The 24,973-nt window shown below is 41.3% G+C and overlaps 1 protein-coding gene across 1 annotated transcript in view; it reads left to right on the top strand.

Annotated features, from left to right (window-relative positions):
* Window positions 1–8,845: 8,845 nt before the first annotated feature.
* Window positions 8,846–24,973, top strand: part of NEIL3 (nei like DNA glycosylase 3) — a 99,258-nt gene continuing 83,130 nt past the window's right edge. The window contains exon 1 of the mRNA XM_073606749.1: window positions 8,846–9,142. Coding sequence (XP_073462850.1) covers window positions 8,951–9,142 — 192 coding nt within the window. The 5' untranslated portion in view covers window positions 8,846–8,950. The remainder of the gene's footprint in view (window positions 9,143–24,973) is intronic.

Consider the following 24,973-nt stretch of genomic DNA (forward strand, 5'->3'; position numbering starts at 1 on the left):
ATGGGATTATGGATGTATGGGATTATGGATGTATGTGGTTAGGGATGTATGGGATTATGAATGTATGCGTTCGGGATGTATGGGATTATGGATGTATGTGATTATGGATGTATGTGATTAGGGATGTATGGGATTATGGATGTATGTGATTAGGGATGTATGGGATTATGGATGTATGTGGTTAGGGATGTATGCGATTAGGGATGTATGCGTTCGGGGATGTATGCGATTAGGGCTGTGTTTTCAGGGCTGTATACGATTAGGGCTGCATGCGTTCAGGGCTGTATGCAATCAGGGCTGTATGTGATTAGGGATGTATGTGATTAGGGCTGTATGTGATTAGGGATGTATGGGATTATGTATGTATGCGATTATGGATGTATGCCATTTAGGGATGTATGCGATTATGGATGTATGGGATTATGGATGTATGTGATTAGGGATGTATGGGATTATGGATGTATGTGGTTAGGGATGTATGCGATTAGGGATGTATGCGTTTGGGGATGTATGCAATTAGGGCTGTGTGTTCAGGGCTGTGTACGATTAGGGCTGTATGCGTTCAGGGCTGTATACGATCAGAGCTGTATGTGATTAGGGATGTATGTGATTAGGGCTGTATGTGATCAGGGATGTATGGGATTATGTATGTATGCGATTATGGATGTATGCGATTAGGGATGTATGCGATTATGGATGTATGGGATTATGGATGTATGTGATTAGGGATGTATGGGATTATGGATGTATGCGGTTAGGGATGTATGTGATTAGGGATGTATGCATTCGGGGATGTATGGGATTATGGATGTAAGTGATTAGGGCTGTATACGATTAGGGATGTATGTGTTTAGGGATGTATGGGATTATGGATGTATGTGATTAGGGCTGTATGGGATTATGGATGTATGTGATTAGGGATGTATGGGATTATGGATGTATGTGATTAGGGCTGTATGCGCCCTAATCACGTACATCCCTATGAATCAATTTATAACTTTTTTGAAATGCGTTTTTCTGGATATTTTTGTGGCTATTCTATCTCTCACTGTTAAAATAAACCTACTATTAAAATTATAGATTGATCATTTATTTGTCAGTGGGCAAACGTAAAAAATCAGCAGGGGATTAAATACTATTTTCCCTCACTGTATGCGTTGAGGGATATATGCGATTACAGCTGTATGCATTCAGGGATGTATGCGATTAGAGCTGTATGCATTCAGGGATGTATGCAATTAGGGCTGTATGCGTTCAGGGGTGTATGCCATTAGTGCTGTATGCATTCAGGGATGTATGCAATTAGAGCTGTATGCGTTCAGGGGTGTATGTGATTAGGGCTGTATGCATTCAGGGATGTATGCAATTAGGGCTGTGTGTTCAGGGTTGTATAAGATTAGGGCTGTATGCGATCAGGGCTGTATGTGATTAGGTATGTATGGGATTATGGACGTATGCGATCATGGATGTATGTGATTAGGGATGTATGCGATTAGGGCTGTATGTGATTAGGGCTGTATGTGATTAGGGATGTATGCGATTATGGATGTATGGGATTATGGATGTTTGTGATTAGGGATGTATGAGATTATGGATGTATGTGGTTAGGGATGTATGCAATTAGGGATGTATGCGTTCGGGGATGTATGGGATTATGGATGTAGGTGATTAGGGATGTATGGGATTATGGATGTATGTGATTAGGGATGTATGGGATTATGGATGTATGTGATTAGGAATATATGCGATTAAGGATGTATGCATTTGGGGATGTATGGGATTATGGATGTATGTGATTATGGATGTATGGGATTATGGATGTATGTGATTAGGGATGTATGCATTCGGGGATGTATGGGATTATGGATGTATGTGGTTAGGGATGTATGGGATTATGAATGTATGCGTTCGGGATGTATGGGATTATGGATGTATGCGATTATGGATGTATGGGATTATGGATGTATGTGATTAGTGATGTATGGGATTATGATGTATGTGGTTAGGGATGTATGCGATTAGGGATGTATGCGTTCGGGGATGTATGCGATTAGGGCTGTGTGTTCAGGGCTGTATACGATTAGGGCTGTATGCGTTCAGGGCTGTATGCGATCTGGGCTGTATGTGATTAGGCATGTATGTGATTAGGGCTGTATGTTCAGGGTTGTATAAGATTAGGGCTGTATGCATTCAGGGATGTATGCAATTAGGGCTGTGTGTTCAGGGTTGTATAAGATTAGGGCTGTATGCGACAGGGCTGTATGTGATTAGGGATGTATGGGATTATGGATGTATGTGATTAGGGATGTATGGGATTATGGCTGTATGTGATTAGGGATGTATGGGATTATGGCTGTATGTGATTAGGGATGTATGGGATTATGGATGTATGCGTTCGAGGATGTATGGGATTATGGATGTATGTGATTAGGAATGTATGCATTCAGAGAAGTATGGGATTATGGATGTATGGGATTATGGATGTATATGATTAGGGATGTATGGGATTATGAATGTATGCATTCGGGGATGTATGGGATTATGGATGTATGCAATTAGGGATGTATGCGTTCGGGGATGTATGGGATTAGGGATGTACGCGATTAGGGATGTATGTGATTAGGAATGTATGTGATTAGGGATGTATGCATTCGGGGATGTATGCGATTATGGATGTATGGGATTATGGATGTATGGGATTATGGATGTATGTGATTAGGGATGTATGCATTCGGGGATGTATGGGATTATGGATGTATGTGATTAGGATGTATGGGATTACGGATGTATGTGATTAGGGATGTATGGGATTATGGATGTATGTGGATAGGGATGTATGGGATTATGGATGTAGGTGATTAGGGATGTATGGGATTATGGATGTATGCGATTAGGGCTGTATGCGATTAGGGATGTATGCAATTATGGATGTATGGGATTATGGATGTTTGTGATTAGGGATGTATGGGATTATGGATGTATGTGGTTAGGGATGTATGTGATTAGAGATGTATGCATTCTTGGATGTATGGGATTATGGATGTATGTGATTAGGGATGTATGAGATTATGGATGTATGTGGTTAGGGATGTATGCAATTAGGGATGTATGCGTTCGGGGATGTATGGGATTATGGATGTAGGTGATTAGGGAATGTTTGGGATTATGGATATATGTGATTAGGGATGTATGGGATTATGGATGTATGTGATTAGGGATGTATGGGATTATGGATGTATGTGATTAGGGATGTATGGGATTATGGATGTATGCATTTGGGGATGTATGTGATTAGGGATGTATGCATTCGGGCATGTATGGGATTATGGATGTATGTGATTAGGGATGTATGGGATTATGGCTGTATGTGATTAGGGATGTATGGGATTATGGATGTATGTGGTTAGGGATGTATGTGATTAGGGATGTATGCGTTCGGGGATGTATGGGATTATGGATGTATGTGATTAGGAATGTATGCATTCAGGGATGTATGGGATTATGGATGTATGGGATTATGGATGTATATGATTAGGGATGTATGGGATTATGGATGTATGCATTCGGGGATGTATGGGATTATGGATGTATGCAATTAGGGATGTATGCGTTCGGGGATGTATGGGATTATGGATGTATGCGATTAGGGATGTATGTGATTATGAATGTATGCGATTAGGGATGTATGCATTCGGGGATGTATGCGATTATGGATGTATGGGATTATGGATGTATGGGATTATGGATGAATGTGATTAGGGATGTATGCATTCGGGGATGTATGGGATTATGGATGTATTTGATTAGGGATGTATGGGATTATGGATGTATGTGATTATGGATGTTTGTGATTAGGGATGTATGGCATTATGGATGTATGTGATTAGGGATGTATGGGATTATGGATGTATGTGATTAGGGATGTATGGGTTTATGGATGTATGTGGTTAGGGATGTATGCGATTAGGGATGTATGCGTTCGGGGATGTATGCGATTAGGGCTGTGTGTTCAGGGCTGTATATGATTAGGGCTGTATGCGATCTGGGCTGTATGTGATTATGCATGTATGTGATTAGGGCTGTATGTGATTAGAGATGTATGTGATTAAGGATGTATGGGATTATGTATGTATGCGATTATGGATGTATGCGATTAGGGATGTATGCGATTAGGGCTGTATGCGATTAGGGATGTATGCAATTAGGGATGTATGCGATTATGGATGTATGGGATTATGGATGTATGTGATTAGGGATGTATGGGATTATGGATGTATGTGGTTAGGGCTGTATACGATTAGGGCTGTATGCATTCAGGGCTGTATGCGTTCAGAGCTGTATGCGATCAGGGCTGTATGCGATTAGGGCTGTATGCGATTAGGGCTGTATGCGATTAGGGATGTATGTGATTAAGGGTGTATGCGATTAGGGATGTATGGGATTATGGATGTATGTGATTAGGGATGTATGCGTTCGGGGATGTATGGGATTATGGATGTATGTGATTAGGGATGTATGGGATTATGGATGTATGTGATTAGGGATGTATGGGATTATGGATGTATGCATTCGGGGATGTATGGGATTATGGATGTATGTGATTAGGGATGTATGCATTTGGGGATGTATGGGATTATGGATGTATGTGATTAGGGATGTATGGGATTATGGATGTATGGGATTATGGATGTATATGATTAGGGATGTATGGCATTATGGATGTATGTGATTAGGGATGTATGGGATTATGGATGTATGTGGTTAGGGATGTATGTGATTAGGGATGTATGCGTTCGGGGATGTATGGGATTATGGATGTATGTGATTAGGAATGTATGCATTCAGGGATGTATGGGATTATGGATGTATGGGATTATGGATGTATATGATTAGGGATGTATGGGATTATGGATGTATGCATTCGGGGATGTATGGGATTATGGATGTATGCGATTAGGGATGTATGTGATTAGGAATGTATGCGATTAGGGATGTATGCATTCGGGGATGTATGCGATTACGGATGTATGGGATTATGGATGAATGTGATTAGGGATGTATGCATTCGGGGATGTATGGGATTATGGATGTATGGGATTATGGATGTATGTGATTATGGATGTTTGTGATTAGGGATGTATAGGATTATGGATGTATGTGATTAGGGATGTATGGGATTATGGATGTATGTGATTAGGGATGTATGGGATTATGGATGTATGTGGTTAGGGATGTATGCGATTAGGGATGTATGCGTTCGGGGATGTATGCGATTAGGGCTGTGTGTTCAGGGCTGTATATGATTAGGGCTGTATGCGTTCAGGGCTGTAGGCGATCTGGGCTGTATGTGATTATGCATGTATGTGATTAGGGCTGTATGTGATTAGAGATGTATGTGATTAAGGATGTATGGGATTATGTATGTATGCGATTATGGATGTATGCGATTAGGGATGTATGCGATTAGGGCTGTATGCGATTAGGGATGTATGCAATTAGGGATGTATGCGATTATGGATGTATGGGATTATGGATGTATGTGATTAGGAATGTATGGGATTATGGATGTATGTGGTTAGGGCTGTATGCGATTAGGGCTGTATGCATTCAGGGCTGTATGCGTTCAGGGCTGTATGCGATCAGGGCTGCATGCGATTAGGGATGTATGTAATCAAGTGTGTATGCGATTAGTGATGTATGGGATTATGGATGTATGTGATTAGGGATGTATGCGTTCGGGGATGTATGGGATTATGGATGTATGTGATTAGGGATGTATGGGATTATGGATGTATGTGATTAGGGATGTATGAGATTATGGATGTATGCATTCGGGGATGTATGTGATTAGGGATGTATGGGATTATGGATGTATGCATTCGGGGATGTATGGGATTATGGATGTATGTGATTAGGGATGTATGCACTCGGGGATGTATGGGATTATGGATGTATGGGATTAGGGATGTATGCGTTCGGGGATGTATGGGATTATGGATGTATGGGATTATGGATGTATGTGATTAGGGATGTATGGGATTATGGATGTATGTGATTAGGGATGTATGGGATTATGGATGTATGTGGTTAGGGATGTATGGGATTATGGATGTATGTGATTAGGGATGTATGAGATTGTGGATGTATGTGATTAGGGATGTATGGGATTATGGATATATGTGGTTAGGGATGTATGCGATTAGGGATGTATGCGTTTGGGGATGTATGCGATTAGGGCTGTGTGTTCAGGGCTGTATACGATTAGGGCTGTATGCGTTCAGGGATGTATGCGATCAGGGCTGTATGTGATTAGGGATGTATGTGATTAGGGATGTATGGGATTATGTATGTATGCGATTATGGATGTATGCGATTAGGGATGTATGTGATTATGGATGTATGGGATTATGGATGTATGGGATTATGGATATATGTGGTTAGGGATGTATGCGATTATGGATGTATGCGTTCGGGGATGTATGGGATTATGGATGTATGTGATTAGGGATGTATGCATTCGGGGATGTATGGGATTATGGATGTATGTGATTAGGGATGTATGGGATTATGGATGTATGCATTCGGGGATGTATGTGATTAGGAATGTATGCGATTAGGGATGTATGCGTTCGGGGATGTATGGGATTATGGATGTATGCGATTATGGATGTATGTGATTAGGGATGTGTGCATTCGGGGATGTATGGGATTATGGATGTATGTGATTAGGGATGTATGGGATTATGGATGTATGGGATTATGGATGTTGTGTGGTTAGGGATGTATGCGATTAGGGATGTATGCGTTCGGGGATTTATGCGATCAGGGCTGTATGTGATTAGGGATGTATGGGATTATGTATGTATGCGATTAGGGATGTATGGGATTATGTATGTATGCGATTAGGGATGTATGCTATTAGGGCTGTGTGCAATTAGGGATGTATGCGATTAGAGATGTATGCGATTATGGATGTATGGGATTATGGATGTATGTGATTAGGGATGTGTGGGATTATGGATGTATGTGATTAGGGATGTATGGGATTAAGGATGTATGCATTCGGGGATGTATGGGATTATGGATGTATGGGATTATGGATGTATGTGGTTAGGGATGTATGGGATTATGGATGTATGAGTTCGGGGATGTATGGGATTATGGATGTATGTGATTAGGGATATATGGGATTATGGATGTATGTGGCTAGGGATGTATGCGATTAGGGATGTATGCATTCGGGGATGTATGCGATCAGGGCTGTATGTTATTAGGGATGTATGTGATTAGGGCTGTATGTGATTAGAGATGTATGGGATTATGTATGTATGCGATTATGGATGTATGCGTTTAGGGATGTATGCGATTATGGATGTATGGGATTATGGATGTATGTGATTGTGGATGTATGGGATTATGGATGTATGTGATTATGGATGTATGGGATTATGGATGTATGCGATTAGGGATGTATGGGATTATGGATGTATGTGATTAGGGATGTATGTGATCATGGATGTATGTGATCATGGATGTATGCGATTAGGGATGTATGGGATTATGGATGTATGGGATTATGGATGTATGCGATTATGGATGTAGGTGATTAGGGATGTATGGGATTATGGATGTATGTGATTAGGGATGTATGGGATTATGGACGTATGTGATTAGGGATGTATGGGATTATGGACGTATGTGATTAGGGATGTATGGGATTATGGATGTATGCATTCAGGGATGTATGTAATTATGGATGTATGTGATTAGGGATGTATGGGATTATGGATGTATGTGATTAGGGATGTATGGGATTATGGATGTATGTGATTAGGGATGTATGGGATTATGGACGTATTTGATTAGGGATGTATGGGATTATCGATGTATGCATTTGGGGATGTATGGGATTATGGATGTATGTGATTATGGATGTATGGGATTATGGATGTATGTGATTAGGGATGTATGGGATTATGGATGTATGTGATTAGGGATGTATGTGATTATGGATGTATGTGATTAGGGATGTATGTGATTAGGGATGTATGTGATTATGGATGTATGTGATTATGGATGTATGTGATTATGGATGTATGTGATTAGGGATGTATGGGATTATGGATGTATGTGATTAGGGATGTATGTGATTATGGATGTATGTGATTAGGGATGTATGTGATTAGGGATGTATGGGATTATGGATGTATGTGATTATGGATGTATGTGATTATGGATGTATGTGATTAGGGATGTATGTGATTATGGATGTATGTGATTAGGGATGTATGTGATTAGGGATGTATGTGATTATGGATGTATGGGATTATGGATGTATGTGATTAGGGATGTATGTGATTATGGATGTATGTGATTAGGGATGTATGGGATTATGGACGTATGTGATTAGGGATGTATGGGATTATGGATGTATGTGATTAGGGATGTATGGGATTATGGATGTATGCATTCAGGGACGTATGGGATTATGGATGTATGTGATTATGGATGTACACTGTGAATACGGAATTCCTGCACCCTGGGGGAATACTTCCCTGAACATTTATGGTCCTTAACATGAGTAGGCTCAGGAGAGCACCCAGCCATGCACATATTGTATACCGTATTTCAGCCTTTTATTAGTTGTCAGGTTGTTGATGGAGACCATTTTGTAATAACTATACTATAAGCAGAAGCAACATTTCAGCAATAAAGCCTGCTATATTAGTCGGAGACGGATCCCCATAGGTGACAACACGCACGTATGAAGCCTACAAATCCCATGTATGCAATCAGCAGACTGCTCCGTTCTAGGTACAGAACCTTGGAAGTGTACGGCGCATGCGCTCACCCCCGCCTCTACGTCTCTACTAATCGGATGGGCGCTGCTGAAAGCGCACCAATAGGAAAACGATAAAGTTGCCGAACTTCCTGACTGTCAGCGAATCAGATGGTGCCGTGGAGGGTGTTTGGGAGTCATCTGCCGCCACATTTTGAATGCTGTGTTCGGGTGGTGTGTGAAGTCCGTAGTAAAGTCATGGTGGAAGGACCGGGATGTACTCTGAACGGAGAGAAGATCCGGGCCCGGGTCACCAGGGGACAGAGTGTGCGGGAGCTGCGGGGGAGCGCTGTAATCAGCACGGTACGGAGGAGTACTGTCCCTGGAAGTGCATGGTGCCGGGTACAAGAGGACACCCTGGCACAATGGTGACGGTGTGCAGAAGGGCGCCTTGGTGTAGTTTGGTGTGCAGAAGGGCACATCAATGCAGTGGTGTCGGAGGACACAATGGTGGTGGTGTACAGAAGGGCACCTTGGTGTGGTTGGGAGTGCTGGAAGACCCCCTGGCTGGTCGGGTGCTGGAGGACCCCCTGGCTGGTCGGGTGCTGGAGGACCCCCTGGCTGGTCGGGTGCTGGAGGACCCCCTGGCTGGTCGGGTGCTGGAGGACCCCCTGGCACGGTGGCATATAGTGACACACTGAGGGAGATTTACTAAAACTGGTGCAGCTGTGCAGAGTAAACAATCAGCTTTTAGGCTCTTTTCATACTTCTGTTACTTGTCATGCGACTTTGGACAGTAGAGTTGCATGACAAGTCGCAGCCCACTCTTTTTCAATGGCACGTGTTCAAATTGGTGCAACTTAGAAAAGGTGCCCGCACTACTTTGATGCGACTTTGACTCAGAATGCAAAGTCATGGTCCAAAGTTGCACTGGAAATTGTGTGACTTTGGAGTCATGCAAGTGTGAATAAAGTCTCATTGTCAAATCTTGATTGAACAAGCCAAATCCTGTAAGTGGGGTGGGGGGTGCTCAGGAGCAAGCCTGCAGGTACACCACCATAGAAAGTGTCTTCCTATGGTGATGCACTGAGAAGTGAAGGAGCCTAGAGCAGTGGCGGGGTTCTCCAGAAGTGGAGGTTTGGAGCTAGTGCTGCACAGAGCAGGTAATTTGTTTTTAAGCATGTGTATTATTAAAGTGGAGTTCCACCCATTTTATACTTCCTCTCTCTGGTATCGCCTGTGAGTAAGGATGAGCTCCAATGTGTTCGCACACTCCACGTGCAGAGCCCGCCAGGAAGTCGGCACAGCGCTAATCACAGGCAGTGGGACATTTCCTGATCCCTGCAGCCGCACATTGAGAAAATGTCTCACTGCCTGTGATTAGCGCTGTGCCGACTTCCTGGCGGGCTCTGCACTTGGAGTGTGCGAACACGCCGGAGCTCATCCTTACCTGTGAGCATCCTTTTCGCAATGGAAATTCATTTTTCTTTTCAAATGAAATACTTAAATTGTCTTTTTTCTCCGGCATTCCCCGCCTAGGCGATTACGTCACTAGGCAATTCGCAAGGGCTCCTGGGATAGTGGCGTCATGTATCCCAGGATTCCTTTGCGAATTGCCTAGTGATGAAATCTTGTGATGATTGACGCAATGCCACTATGGCCATACATCAGGAGGAAGGAGCGCTGCGTGGTGGCATTACTGTGCAAGTGCGACACTGGGAGGAGCATGCTGGGTACCCAGCTGCACCGATTCCCAGAAATGGATCAAAGAGTTTTTCAAATGCCCACAGTGGAGATTGACCCTGCCAGCTTCTGAGATCCCGGTGCTTTTTTTTTTTTTTCAATTCTAACATAAATAAAAAGAGTCATTCTAGTAGTCCTATCTAAAGATGGCAAATACAGTGGACCAAGTTAGAGCCCTTTAACACTCACAGCATGGCTGCGTTAGCGGTAAAGTGGCGCTAGTTTTAGCAGCACTTTTTGGTTGCTAGTAGGGCGCTTTTAACTCCCGCTAGCAGCTGAAGAAAGGGTTAAATGCGTTGCTACTGAAGCGCTTTGCAGGTGCTTCGGCAGCGGTGCCCATTCAATGGTAGGGGCGGTGGAGGAGTGGTGTATACAGCGCTCCAAGGATGCTGCTTGCAGGACTTTTTTTTAACGTCCTGCAAGTGCACTACACCAGTGTGGAAGCACTCCGGCTTTCATACTGGGGCTGCAGGGGAGGCATTTTACAGGCGCTATTTTTAGCCCTTTAGTGTCTGAAAAAGTCCTCCAATGTGAAAGGGGTCTTAGAGTGGAGTCTTTAAAAAAAAAAAAAAAACTTTATAAATGATTTAATCACTTGAAGACCTGACCTTTTCCTCACACTTTTTATTTACAAATCACATAAAAAAATGTATTTTGTTAGAAAATATGGTGTTGAGATAAGTAAATGGATACCTAACATGTCAAGCTTTAAAATTGCGCATGATGTACATGTATGTGATTTGACGTGAAATTGGATATAAACCCGATTTGTGAAATGTGCCATAAGCACATATATCTGTAGTGTTTACTTATCTCTCTCCAAAGCCCTGAGTTCCGTGTCTTTCTGCTGCTCCGTTCTTCTGTTATCAGTAGAGCTGCACGATTAATCGTTAAATTACTATCTTGATTCAAACCCCCAACCCCCCCCCCCCCTCTGCTCAGAGCTGTTAAACATATTTGCCGGCTTTTTTTTAATTAAAATTGGTCAGCGCTTAGGCCCCTTTCACACTTGTGTGGCTTGTCCTGCAACTTTGGACTGCAAAGTCGCATGACAAGTCATACCTCATGATTTCCAATGAGTACCATTCATATCTGTGCGACTTCAAAGTAGTCCCTGTACTACTTTGGTCCAACTTTAATGCAAGCTGAGGTCCATAGACCTCAAGTTCACACAGTGATTCCCTGACTTTGAAGTTGCGGTAGTGTGAAAGGGGCCTTAGGCTCCATTCACATCTAGGCTTTTTTGGGCAATTTTCTGCTCTAAGCCTCAGCTCTAAAAACGCACAACAAGACAAATCCCATTCATTTCAATGGCCCCTGTTCACATCTGAGCGTTCTGTCGCCTTAAGCAAAACATCCGTCGCTCAAACTACATGAGCTTCTTTTTTGGCAGATTACAGAGGGTTTACTGCTTTTCATTGGTGACTTGTCAACTTCAAAACACCTGTAGAAAAACGCTGAAGAAACGCCTAGATGTGAACGGAGCCTGAAAGATAGAGAAGAGATGCATTGTATCTTTTGGTTCTTTTCAAAGGAATGAACTTCGGTCTGTAAGTTAGGTCAGTTTAACCACTTAAAGACTAAGCCTTTTTCTGACACTTGTTTACAAGTTAAAATCTGAATTTTTTTTGCTAGAAAATTACTTAGCAGTTTTTCAGATGCAATTTTTTTTTTTTTTTTGGCAAAAAAATAAACAACTTTTTTGTATAATGTGAAAGATGTTATGCCCGAGAATCTTGATCTTTATTCTAAGCAAATTAAATTGTGCTTCTCATTTTAGCCAGAATCGTGCCGCTCTAGTTATTGGCATGATAACTTCTGACAAGTTTTCCGACACAGGAGATAAAAGCAGCTGGAAATTTGTGTGGAGGTGGGTGCTATAAATAGATTAGCAGAGAGCTTGTATATTCACAGCACAGCTCTGCAAGTATCCTTGTTGCTCTGCCTATGTGGAGAGGGGGGGGGGGTGTGTGCGCCTTTCCTCCAATCAGCTGTCACACAGTGTATGTCCAGAATCCACTCCCACTGCTGAAACAGGAAGAAAAAAAATCTAACACAATGTTCACTTTCTAAACTGTATATAAAGCTGAAGACAGCAGATATACACATAAAACTTATATAGGGACATTTGTTTAATCTCTGTGTATCATCTGAGGCTGTTCACTTCATTGGGTATATGTGAGGGTTTACATCCACTTTAAGTGGTTAATGCAGAGAATGCATTAAATGGTTCTAAAGGCTCAGTTTTTTGACCTTCATGCATTCTATACATTAAGGTAAAAAACTTCCTCTGTGCAGCAGACCCCCTAAAACTTACCTGAGCCCCATCTTGATCCTGCAATGTGCATGAGAGTCTTGGCTCTCAGGGGACTCTCTCTCGTTGCCTGAGACAGCAGCGGGAGCCATTGGTTCCTGTAGCTGTCAATTACAGCTAATGAGAGAGGGGGTTGGGTCGAGCGGTGACTGTGTGAATAGACACACAGAGCTGTGGCTCAGGAACAAGCCTTCTTGGGTGCCCAGTTTGCAAGCTGCTTGCTCCGGGGGCAGGAGGGAGGGACCAAGAGAGCCGGCAGGGACCCAAGAAGAGGAGGATCAGGGCTGCTCTGTGCAAAACAACTGCACAGAGCAGGCAAGTATAGGGTGTGTGTGTGTGGTTTTTTTGTTTGTTTGTTTGTTTGTTTTTTTTTTTAATTTAAAAAAATAAATAAGAGAGTCTTTAATATCACTTTAAGGTTAAAAGAAAAAAACAAAACGTTTTGCCCATACAGCCACTTCAATCACTCAATTGATAAAAGCAAAATATTCCAACATGTGACGTTTCATTTGGCTAAGGTGATAAGTGTTTTGTTGCACTCAGTATTGTATATGAGCGTGCAAGAAAGTTTGAATTGCATTTGATGAAAAAAATACGATCACACAGTCACTGAAGAAATTGGACAACAAATTTTTTTTTTTTTTTTTCCACGTTTGTCTGAAGTTTTCTTGTAAGACAAGAACTTTTATGAAAAAAAAACTATTATTAGTGTTATAATTTCACACTCCAGCCATATTTTATTTCTCATTTTGGATATGGTAGAGATTTTTAGTTGTTATTAATCTGTGTCCACATTAGGGAAATGTACTGACTTTTTGTCCTGGTGACTATTGTGGGGCAAAATAGGAAATGTTTAAAGCGGTAGTAAACTGCTTTTTAAAGAAAAAAAAAAAAAAAAATTGGGGCCCCCAGTTAGTTTAAGTCGTAATGTGCTAGTATGCATTGCATACTATCACATTATGACAGACTTGTTTGAAAAGGAAGCCCTCCAGCAGCGTGCTGTCACTGCTTAAGGAGCTTCTATCTCCACCTTCTTTACTGGGTTTGCGGGCTTTGGGGTTATGAATGGGCGAACTGGCGATGACGTCATTCCCACGCATGTGCTTACGACACGGCTCTGAAGGAACAGCATACCCAGCGCATGCGTCCGTAACGTCACCGGCTACATCTAAGGTAATTACCTCCTAAACTGTGCACGTTTAGGAGGTACTTACTGTATCTATAGGTAAGCCTTTTTATAGGCTTATCTCTAGGTAAACATCATACATGGGAGTTACTTACTTTAAGTTGTCACTGGAGCAATAGTAGTTGACAACCCTGCTAATAAGGAGACAGGGGACACTTGCCCTGGTGGCATCTGTCGATGGTTGGGAGATTTCCTCATACATGTTTGTCCCTGAGCCAGGAAGTGACATAATATCCTTGGCAAGTGGCAATATAGAGGTGCATTGAATCGAAATTTTGCTGCCGAAAATTCAGGATGCACTTGGCTGAAATCTAAAATGACTATATATATATATATATATATATATATATATATATATATATATATATATATATATATATATATATATATATATATATATATATATATATATATATATATATATATATATATAATATATATATATATATATATATATATAATATATATATTATTTTTAAGTGAATATGAATTTGTCAGCCATTATGGGCACCTTTTAGCTCAAGAAAAATGCATCTCTTTAAATTCTGTGTATGTCTTCACACTGGTCCGTTGCCCTCCCGTTGTGTTAAAAATCTTGCTTGCTGCATTTTTGGTCAGGTAAAAAAAAGGCACCTCCCCGTTGAATTGCATTGAAAACGCATCAATAATGCACCCGTTACGTTTTTTGATGCGTCTTTAGATTCACCTAACCCATGAAAAAACGCCGTAAGCACAGTAAAATCGCAGCAAAAGCGTTTTCGGCGCCAAAATCCACACCTTTTTCTCTATCTGCAAAATGCAGAAAACACCATTTTTGGTCAATATGTTTCGGCCACCGAAATTTCAGTGAATCTCTAAGGCTCGATTCACACCTATGCATGTTGCTTTTGGGCGTTTTTGGAGGTTTTTTTTTTTCATGCTTGCCACGTTTTTGAGCAGGGTTTTTGCGGCGTTTTTGCCGCGATTTGCGTTTTGCGTTTTTTTTTTTTTTTAGTCTAAAAAAAAATTAAAAAAAAAAAAAACGGCAAAAACGCATCAAAAACGCTGCACTTGCGTTTTTGATGCTTGTCCATTGAAATCCATTACATGCAAAACGCTGCTTTTTGCATGAAAAAAAGTCCCCGACCCTTTCCAAAAATGCAGAGAAACAAAAAGGCATTGATGTGAACATGTTCCATAGGAACCCATGTTAAAAAATTCCCGTGCATTTCTGCAAAATGCAAAATGCATCAAAAAACGCGCTAGTGTGACTGGAGCCTAAGACAACAATACCAACCTAACCCGTCTATCCCTTCCCTAGTTTATCTTTGGAGCGGCGGGGATACTTTGGTTGGAGTTCCCCTTTGCTTGCAGTAGACTTGAGTCTTTTTTAAAGACAAGTGTGCTTTACAATTTAACGTTATCACACCTAAAACGCTTCAGTGGTTTTCTTCTTTGAATCTTTACAAAGACTTCCACTGTTTCAGTACTATGCAGTCATTTTATCTTTAAACAGTATTCAAAGTGATGTGGACTTCAACTTTAATTACTAGTTTGTTCTCAGTGCAGAGGCAATCTAATTGACCGTTCTGTAGACCAGAGCATATGCCAATAGTATTTTCGTAATTGCCTTGCTAGAAATAAAAGACGGTAGATGAGTGCTTTAGTCCATTAGTGAGACGTGAAGCTTTATTTTACATAATTATTATTTTTTTTTCTTTTTTTTTCTTACCTGAGGTCTGGGGATTTTCACTGTCTGCTATTCAGACTCTTCCATTGTGTGCAGCCTCTAAGGCCTGAGCTGTATGTCAATGCTGTTCTATCCCTCCCTCCTGGACATTTAAGGCCCGTTTTACTCCGTTAAGGCGACAAGAGGTGATTTGTGAAGGATTTCATTACATTAAATTATTAAAATAAATATTCCAGCCGCACTTTCTTGGTTATAATGGCAAAACCCGAAAAGGGTAATTTTTTTTCTGTGAAATGGCTCTCCGAAGAGCTGGTGGAGGGCTTATCAATAAAGCCAAGTAGCTTATGTTTTTGAAAAATGATTGGATCAGCCAGAAGGTATGATAACTGAAAAAGGCTACTGTTTACAATCCATCTTTCCTGTAATGCTTTTTAGGATTTCTTTTAATATACAGATATCAGGGCCATGGGGAGCGATTGGAGACCTTGTTATCCTATGCAGAATATATGCTTATTTCTTGCACTCTGCATACCCAATCTGTTACTTCTGTTTGGAATGTTAACAAGGTGATCTGTTTGGGTAGATAAAGAGATAGAATAACTGTCAGAGTGTAGAAAATTATTTTCTGTGTAGATCATTACTTTTACATGTTTTGGCATAATAATCTGAAAAGTCCTATTAGCCTTTGACTTGCCTTTCTTTGCTCTGCATGGTATTTTCTCTTTCTCTTTCTCTTTCTCTCTTTCTCTTTCTCTCTTTCTCTTTCTCTCTTTCTCTCTTTCTCTTTCTCTCTTTCTCTTTCTCTCTTTCTCTCTCTTTCTCTCTTTCTCTTTTTCTCTTTCTCTTTCTCTTTTTCTCTTTCTCTTTTTCTCTTTTTTTCTTTTTCTCTCTTTTTCTCTTTCTCTTTATCTTTTTCTTTTTCTCTTTTTCTCTTTTTCTCTTTTTCTCTCTTTCTCTCTTTCTCTTTTTCTCTTTTTCTCTCTTTCTCTTTTTCTCTCTCTTTCTCTCTTTTTCTCTTTTTCTCTCTTTTTCTCTCTTTTTCTCTCTCTCTCTCATACAACATATTAGTCGGCTAGAACTAAAATGGAATTTTAGTCAAAAGACTAAAACTAAATTGAAATTTGACTTCAACATTAACACTGGTCTGTAGTGCATGTTCATACCTCAATACCAAAAAAAAATAATAACTTTAGATTTTTCACTCCAGCAGTATATGAGTTTAGAAATTGTAGAGAAGTGTTAACTAATGCATTACAATTAAATTACACCCATTAGATTTTAGACAACTAAAATGTACTGGAGATTTTAGTTGACTAAATACGACTAAAACAATTGCAGAAGACTAAAATGCCATTTTAGTCCTAAGACTAAAACTAAATCGAAATTTGATGTCAAAACTAACACTGGTATATAGGAAGGCTCTAATGCCCATTTTGAAAAGTGCAAAAAAATCCTTTAAAGCGGAACTTCCCTCAAAAGGGGAAGTTCAGCTCTTCCACCTCCTCCTCCGCCGCCATATTTGGAATGTTTTTTTTTCTTTGGGTATCTAGCTTTTTTTTAGGTACCCGCTTGTACTTCCACTCAATTTGCTTAGGTCAGGCATGTCCAAAGTGTGGCCCGCGTTCCAGATTTGGACATGTATATCTTTTGTGGCCCCTTGGAGGGGGCAGGATGAGTGCCGTACATACAGTGAGAATTTCCTGTTTACACAGCGGCTTCTGTAATAAATCCCGCTGCCATTGGATGAGTTTTCTGTCCATCATAGGAGGCGGGACTTTGTATTAAAGAGGCTGCCAAGAAAACGGATTCTCCTGTATGTAATGTGTTGGAGCTCGTCCCTCCCCTCTCTGTCCCCTCTGAGGCTGCAGATGGGCATGGATCAGGCTGCATTTATAGCAATGGTGGGTGCTGCATTCGTGGCACTTGTGAGGCTGCAGATGAGCACTGATTAGGCTGCATTGATGGGCACTGACCCTTTATATTGCTTCACAGTTCTTTATTTAAAATGTAAGTTTTTTTTTTTTTTTTTTTCCTGAAACTTCGCTCTAAAAGTGAAGGTGATGTGATATGCTGATAAATACAGTATATACAATTAACGTGCCCAGGCTCATCTCTTCACCACAAAGGCAAGAGAATTCTTGTTGGGCAGTGTATTAGTGCTCGGACAAACACACTTAGGCTCCATTCACACTAATGCATTTTTTGTTGCATTTTGCAGAAATGCATGGGAATTTTTTAACATGGGTTCCTATGGAACATGTTCACATTAATGCATTCTTGTGCCTCTGCGTTTTTGGAAAGGGTCAGGGACTTTTTTTCATGCAAAATGCAGCATTTTGCATGTAATAGAATTCAGTGGACCAGCATCAAAAACGCAAGTGCGGCGTTTTGCGTTTTTTTTTTTCTGTATACAGTGTAAAAAAAACAGCAAAAAAGCTGTAAAAACGCCGTTCAAAAACACTGCAGAAATGCTCAAAAGCAACATGCATAGATGTGAATCGAGCCTAAGACCAAATTTTAATGGTTCAAAGTAGGGCTGAAACAACTAATCGATTATGAAATTAATCGATTACTATTTTCATAATCGATTAATCAGCCAGTAACATAATGGGGTTAAATAAAACCTAAAATGAGCCCTTTATAGTACAAAAAGAGCAAATAATCGCTACTGCAAATATTACTTTCACAGTTTTACACTAAAAAAATTAAACCCTTACAGTAGAGCTGCACGATTCTGGGGAAAAATGAGAATCACGATTCTTTTGCTTGGAATAAAGATCACGATTCTCAAAAACTTTTATTTTAAAGATTTACATCTTCTGAACATTAGGTTATCAAACCAAATGGCAATAAAATAAGCCATAATACTCTTGCTTCAATCAAACAAATTTAAAAAAATGGCAATGAATGTAATGTGAAATAAATTACAATTAGGCCCCTTTCACACGATCAAAGACGTTCAGGTCCGCCTGTCAGTTTTGACGGCGGACCTGAACGGACGCTCTGTTAGCCTATGGAGCGACGGATGTCAGCGGAGACATGTCCGCTGACATCCAACCCCGTCCGATACGCTAAAAGCAGACAGATGGCCCTACGTCCAGATCCGTCGCTGGCGGATTGGGTGAGATCTGACGATAGCGGACATGCTGTCCGTTTTCATCCCGTCCCTCCATAGGCAGCAGCGGCGCCTGACAAGCCCCTCCCCGCTCAGTGAGCAGAGAGGGACCTGTCATCCACCGGCTCAGCAGAGATCAACGGACTGATCTCCCGCTGAGCTGGCGGACCAAGGCGGGCTCCGTGGAAACGGAGTCCGCCTCGTGTGAATGAGGCCTTACATTTAAAAAAAAATTCAGGTATCATGTCAGTTAAACAGATTCTTAGCTAGAAACACAAGCCTATCCACATTTTGTGGCTTCAGTGCAGAATGGCGACAAGTGTTGCCCCCTGTGCTAAAAACCCTTTCAGAAGGGGAACTGGTTGCAGGAATGCAAAGGTATTTTCTGGCCAGTGCAGACAATCTAGGATACTGCTCCTTGTGTGCCTTCCACCAGACTAATGGATCATCTTCACTGTCAGTGTTGCCTAAGAACAGATAAGAGTGTAGCTCCAAGGACAAGCTTTCGGATTGTTGTTGCTGTGAGCCTGAGGCTGGCTCTGGTGGTGCCCCTTCACTTTGTGCTGCTTTGAAAAAGCTACCTAAGGTTATTCGAGTCTTCTTTGCACTTGTAGGACCACTGCCACTACTAGTAGTTGTAGGGGGGCTTTCTTTAACTGTCGTTAGTTTTGACATCTCATCTTTTAGTCTGTTCTGGACAGAAGTTTTGCTATCCTCAATAACGTAAGTCATCTTAAACCTGGGATCGAGGTTTGTGGCTATGTCGAGAAGGTCTTGTGTTTTTTGGTCCTGATATTTTTCTTGCAGATACCCCATGATCTTTGATTTCATTGTGCAAATAAGATCAGAGTCATCTTCCTTAATAGCCAAAACAGAAGACTGAAATAGGTGGAGATCAGGTTTCACAGAAGAGACACTGACATACTGCTCTCCTGAAAGAGCATCTGTGAAGTCTGCCTGTTGGGTAAGAGTCTTGTGCACAGCCTCCAGGACCTCTAGGTCTTGCCATGTTGGCAAGAGGTGCCTAGCCTTGCGGTCAGAAGAGAGGACATGGGTAATGGCAGCTTGCTGCTCAAGTATCCTCCTCACCATAGCCTGCCTAGATCCCCACCTTGTTGGGCATTCTGTCTTGAGCTTGTGGTCTGGTAAACAGAGTTGTTTTTGTGCCTCAGAAAGCTCCCTCTTCCTCCTCCAACTGTAGCTGAAACACCGAACAAGCTTTTTGCACAAACCCATAGCACGCTCAATTCGTGGGTCCTTCATTGCATTCTCTATTGCGAGATGAAGCCTATGGCCAAAACACTGCAATCGTTTCCAGTGATTTATGGATATGGCCTTTAGAGTGTTGCTTCCGTTGTCTGTAGTGATGCACACAAGATTTTTCTCCTCCAATTTCCAGTTTATGAGAGCATCCTTTAATCCATGCGCCAAAGCTTCGCCAGTGTGGTCCTCAGGGATAATCCCAGTTTGAAGGCACCGACTTATCATCTCAAAATCATCATTAATGAAATGGATCGTTATGCTCCTGTATGGTTCCATTGCTCTGCTGGACCATACATCTGAAGTTGCTGCAAAATTAAGTATATCTCGCAATTCTGTTTCAACTGTTTCACGACATTTGACGTACAGAGCAGAGATTGCAACATGTGAAAAATAATTACGAAAGGGCACTTGATAGCGCTTATCCAGGGTTTGAATGAGTTTTTTAAACCCCTCTTTTTCAACAGTGGTCACCGGAGCCATGTCTTTAGCCAGGTGAAATGTGATTGCTTCTGTTATTTTTTTGCGCCTGAGAGAGGTTGTTGGGTACGGTGTTGCATCAAATAATGTTACTTTAATTGACGTTTGTTTTGTCTGGTTGCAGGTACTTTGTGATTGAGCGCCGGTTTTGTTTTTCTGTACCGACTCATATTGTATGTGATTACGTTTCAGATGATTAAACAGATTGGTGGTGTTACCCTTTGGTGCATAAACAATGGCTAAACATTGCTTGCAGTAGATGGTTTGCTGAGTTTCATCATCTGGTTTGAATCCGGAATAAGCTCCTCTTTTTGGAACAAAAACATCTGGGTTTTTAATATCAGACTCATCACTTGCGCATTGCTCTGCCTCTGCGGCCTCTGCCTCACTCATTATTCTACTCTGTTTAGTTTGTTTCTAACTTCTCGACTGTAAATTCTGCTGTTCTGATGCACTGCAGTTAACATAAGCACATCTGGCTCACGCTATAGCCGATGTGACTTCATCAAGGAGTGTTTGTGTTTTATCTCGAGATCGTGAACAGATGAGATGTATGCTTCTCAGTTCTCTCCTGTGACTAAATGTCCTTGAAAATATAATTCTCTGAACCTCAATTAGAAAGTCCAACAGAAACAACCACCAGGCACTACAGGCAGGCACCAGTGATTGTGCTGATACAGAAGACCCCAGCTGGGGTAAAGAGTCCTGTGTGACTGTGTATATTTTCCAATCGCTAAATTGCTGCTGCAGCTGTCTGTCTTTCTCTTAATATTCAACTGGGTGTGGTGGACTGGACACATGTTGTATGCTACCTATAGAGAAAACAAAACAAGAGCGCACACTGTCATCCGCCTTAGTTTAAAAACACTTGCAGCTAATGCACTGACATTTAAAAACCAACAAATCAAAGTGTGTTTGTTTTTATTTTTTTTTTTTGTTTTTTTAAAGTCACACAAACCTGGCGCTGGAGGACTAATGGGCTAAAAATGCTGGGAAAATGACCATAAAAGAAAATTGCAAAATATGTAGAAAAGGCGCAGCGCAACCTATAAATCCTCTGAGATATAACCAAACTTCATACAAGCATCTCCAAAAAAACAAAATCCATAAATCTACATTACGTCTATAAGAAAAAGTAAAAGGTGATACAGTCCAATACAACATGCTCCTGTAAATGAAGGGTGATTTACAGCAGCACATTATGACTCTTCGCCTTTTTCTTGTGGACTTAATGTGGATTTATTGATTTTGTAAGTTTGAGATTTTTATTGTTTGAAATTTGGTGGGACACTAGCGAGGCCGCTGCACTGATACGGCACTTACGAGACTGCGCAGCACACTGATGATGCCCCTCCCATGGCATTAGAAAACATTGGGACACCTGCTCGGCAATGTTGCGCCCCTTCAGGCTAGTCACTGAGGCTGACAACAGCCCAGGCACCAGGCTCCATTGTCTACACTGCGACCTGGGGTTTGTCAAGCCCTGATGCATATAATATAGATGAATAATTTGATAAATATTTCTCGTGTGTATGTGTGTGTGTGTATATATATATATATATATATATATATATATATATATATATATATATATATATATATATATATATATATATATATATATATATATATAATAAATTTATTACTCTGTCCTCCCTATGTCACCATGCACCACCCAAAATGGTTAATTAAAATAAGAATCCATATCAAAAGTTAAACTCAACAAGAATTTCTATATCTATCTATCGCAGCAAGCAGTCAGAATATATTAATAATTATAAGCTCACATTTGTGTGGGAAAAAGCATGCCATGATGATGGGCCATCGGATCAAGGCTGGTGCGCGCACACTCCACACATCAAAGAGGGGCCGATCTAATACAGAGGACACCAGTTTGCCAGAAGTCAGTGAAATCAATAGATCCTTTTTTTTATATTGATACTAAAAAAAGATGTGTTTATTCATGTACCTGGAAATCCTATAAGGCGGCAATATTTTCATGTTTCAGCTCCTGGAATGAAAACGCCAACTGTCAGTGTCAAATCAAATATTACATCATCAAACTGCTAATCTGTTACTAATCACACCACAAATATTCGGGTCACCTTCGGGATGATTTCCTTCCCTAAAAGGTTTTTCTTGCAACCTCCAGCTTCTATGAATGGAACACAAGTGCGCAGTGTTTCCCAGCCCAGGTCTCCGGCGCGGTGGATGCATCACACTGTCTGCTCTGTTGACGTTAGTTCCAGTATCGGCGCCATTTGCGTTCCACGCCTTTTCCGGCGGCCAGGCTAAATCACGGGGACATCGGCAAGAATCGTGGTAATCCTGGCTGGAGATCGTGGGGGGGGTGAATCGAGATCACGATTCTCTATACGATTAATCGTGCAGCTCTACCTTACAGTAGTGATTATCTACTTTTTTTGTACTATAAAGGGCTAATTTTAGTTTTTTTTTTTTTTTTTTTTTTGAAGGGAGACATTGTTTTTGTTTTTAATAAAAAAAAAAATTGATCACTGAGTCTGATGATATTTACCAGATTCACCCTTTAATAGTATATAAAGTATATCTCCTCTAATAGTATATACAGTGTATATCTCTTCTAATAGTATATACAGTATATCTCTTTTGTCTGTTATGCTCAGAGTGGATTCGATATTTTGCTCCCTAACCATATAGCTGGTTATTTATATTTACCGCAGCATAGAGATATTTAAGAATAAATTGCCTTTTTTTAAAACTGTACACATTAACTAAATTATACACCACACTTTTTTTTTAAGGTTATTAACCAAATAATCGATTAATCAAAAAAATAATCGGCCAACTTATCGATTATGAAAATAATCTTTAGAGTGTCAGGCAAAATGGTCGGCCCTCACTCATGTTCACCTCATCAAATCCTGCCCTCTTTGAAAAAAGTTTGGACACCCCTGTCCTAGGTGGACCGACAGGAAGTTCTCCTCCCTAAACCCTCACACCCCTCTCTCCCTCCGCAGCCTTCCAGGACTTGTCACAGGTCCCAAAAGGCTGTGGGAATATTTTCATAGTGCATGCCGACTTGAAGATCCTCTTTGACCGCTTGCAGTTGCCTCCCTTACATGTACGGCGATGGCACAGCCCCTTTGCGCTGGATCATGTATCTGATATGTGATCTAGCACTTCTGGGTAGGGGGGCGTGCCTGCTGTGCTATGAGTAGTCACAGCAAAAGCTGATCAGTCAGTACCGGCCAATGATTGACCATTGGCACCCGCTGATTGGCTCTGTCATTCAGGGAAAGAGAGCTCTGTGTTGTAAACACAGAATAGTGACCGTCGGTTTGGGGGGGGGGGGTGTGCGTGTGTGTGTGTGTGTGTGTGTGTGTGTGTGTTACACACATTACACATTGTTGGGCACATATTTGACTCCTTTCCATTGTTATTAGTACAGTAACAGTGTATAGTATTAGTGTCACTATTGATGTCAGTTAGTGTACCCCCCCAGCCTGCGTCAGATTGCCTGCCATATTATCACAGTCCCACTATGTTGCTTATCATATATGATAAGGAATAAATATTCCAGTATCTATAGCAGATGTTATAACTTTCACACAAACCAAGTAATATAAACTTATTGGGATTTTTTTTTTTTTTTTTTTTTTTTTTTACATTGGATATGTTTTATAGTAGAAAATAAATAGTGTTGTTTCCAGAATTTTCCATCCTTTCGTTTATTTTGCAAACAATGTAAGCTCTATTTGTGTTTAAAAAAAAAAAGACATTTTCATTTTGGTACATTGTTGCATGACCGCACAATTGCCAAAAAGTTAAAGTAACGCAGTGATGAATAGCAAGAGGAGCAGCATGAATGAGACTCTCCCACTCACTCTCCCCCCCCCCCCCTCCTGAAACTCCCCTCTTAACCGCTAAGCCACCGCCCACCGTCATATGACGGCTGGACGAGGCTTCTATTGTTCTGGGAGGACGTCATATGACGTCCTCGCCTACCGAGCCACTAGGGGGCTGCGTCGCTCGGGACCCGGTGCGCGTGCCCGGCGGCCGCGATGTCCGCCGGGCACCCGCGATTGCCGGGTAACAGAGCAGGAGCGTGGATCTGTGCATGTAAACACAGATCCACGTCCTGTCAGAGAGGAGAGGAGACCGATGGCGTGTCCCTTGTACATAGGGACAGCGATCGGTCACCTCCCCCAGTCAGTCCCCTCCCCCCACAGTTAGAATCACCTCCTTAGGTAATACATTAACCCCTCGAGCGCCCCCTAGTGTTAACCCCTTCCCTGCCAGTCACATTTACACAGTAATCAATGCAATTTTATAGCATTGATCGCTGTATAAATGTGAATGGTCCCAAAAATGTGTCAAAAGTGTCCGATATGTCCGCCGCAATATCGCAGTCACAATAAAAATTGCAGATCGCCGCCATTACTAGT

This window comes from Aquarana catesbeiana, linkage group LG01 (assembly GCF_042186555.1).
Source record: "Aquarana catesbeiana isolate 2022-GZ linkage group LG01, ASM4218655v1, whole genome shotgun sequence".
Lineage (NCBI taxonomy): Eukaryota > Metazoa > Chordata > Amphibia > Anura > Ranidae > Aquarana > Aquarana catesbeiana.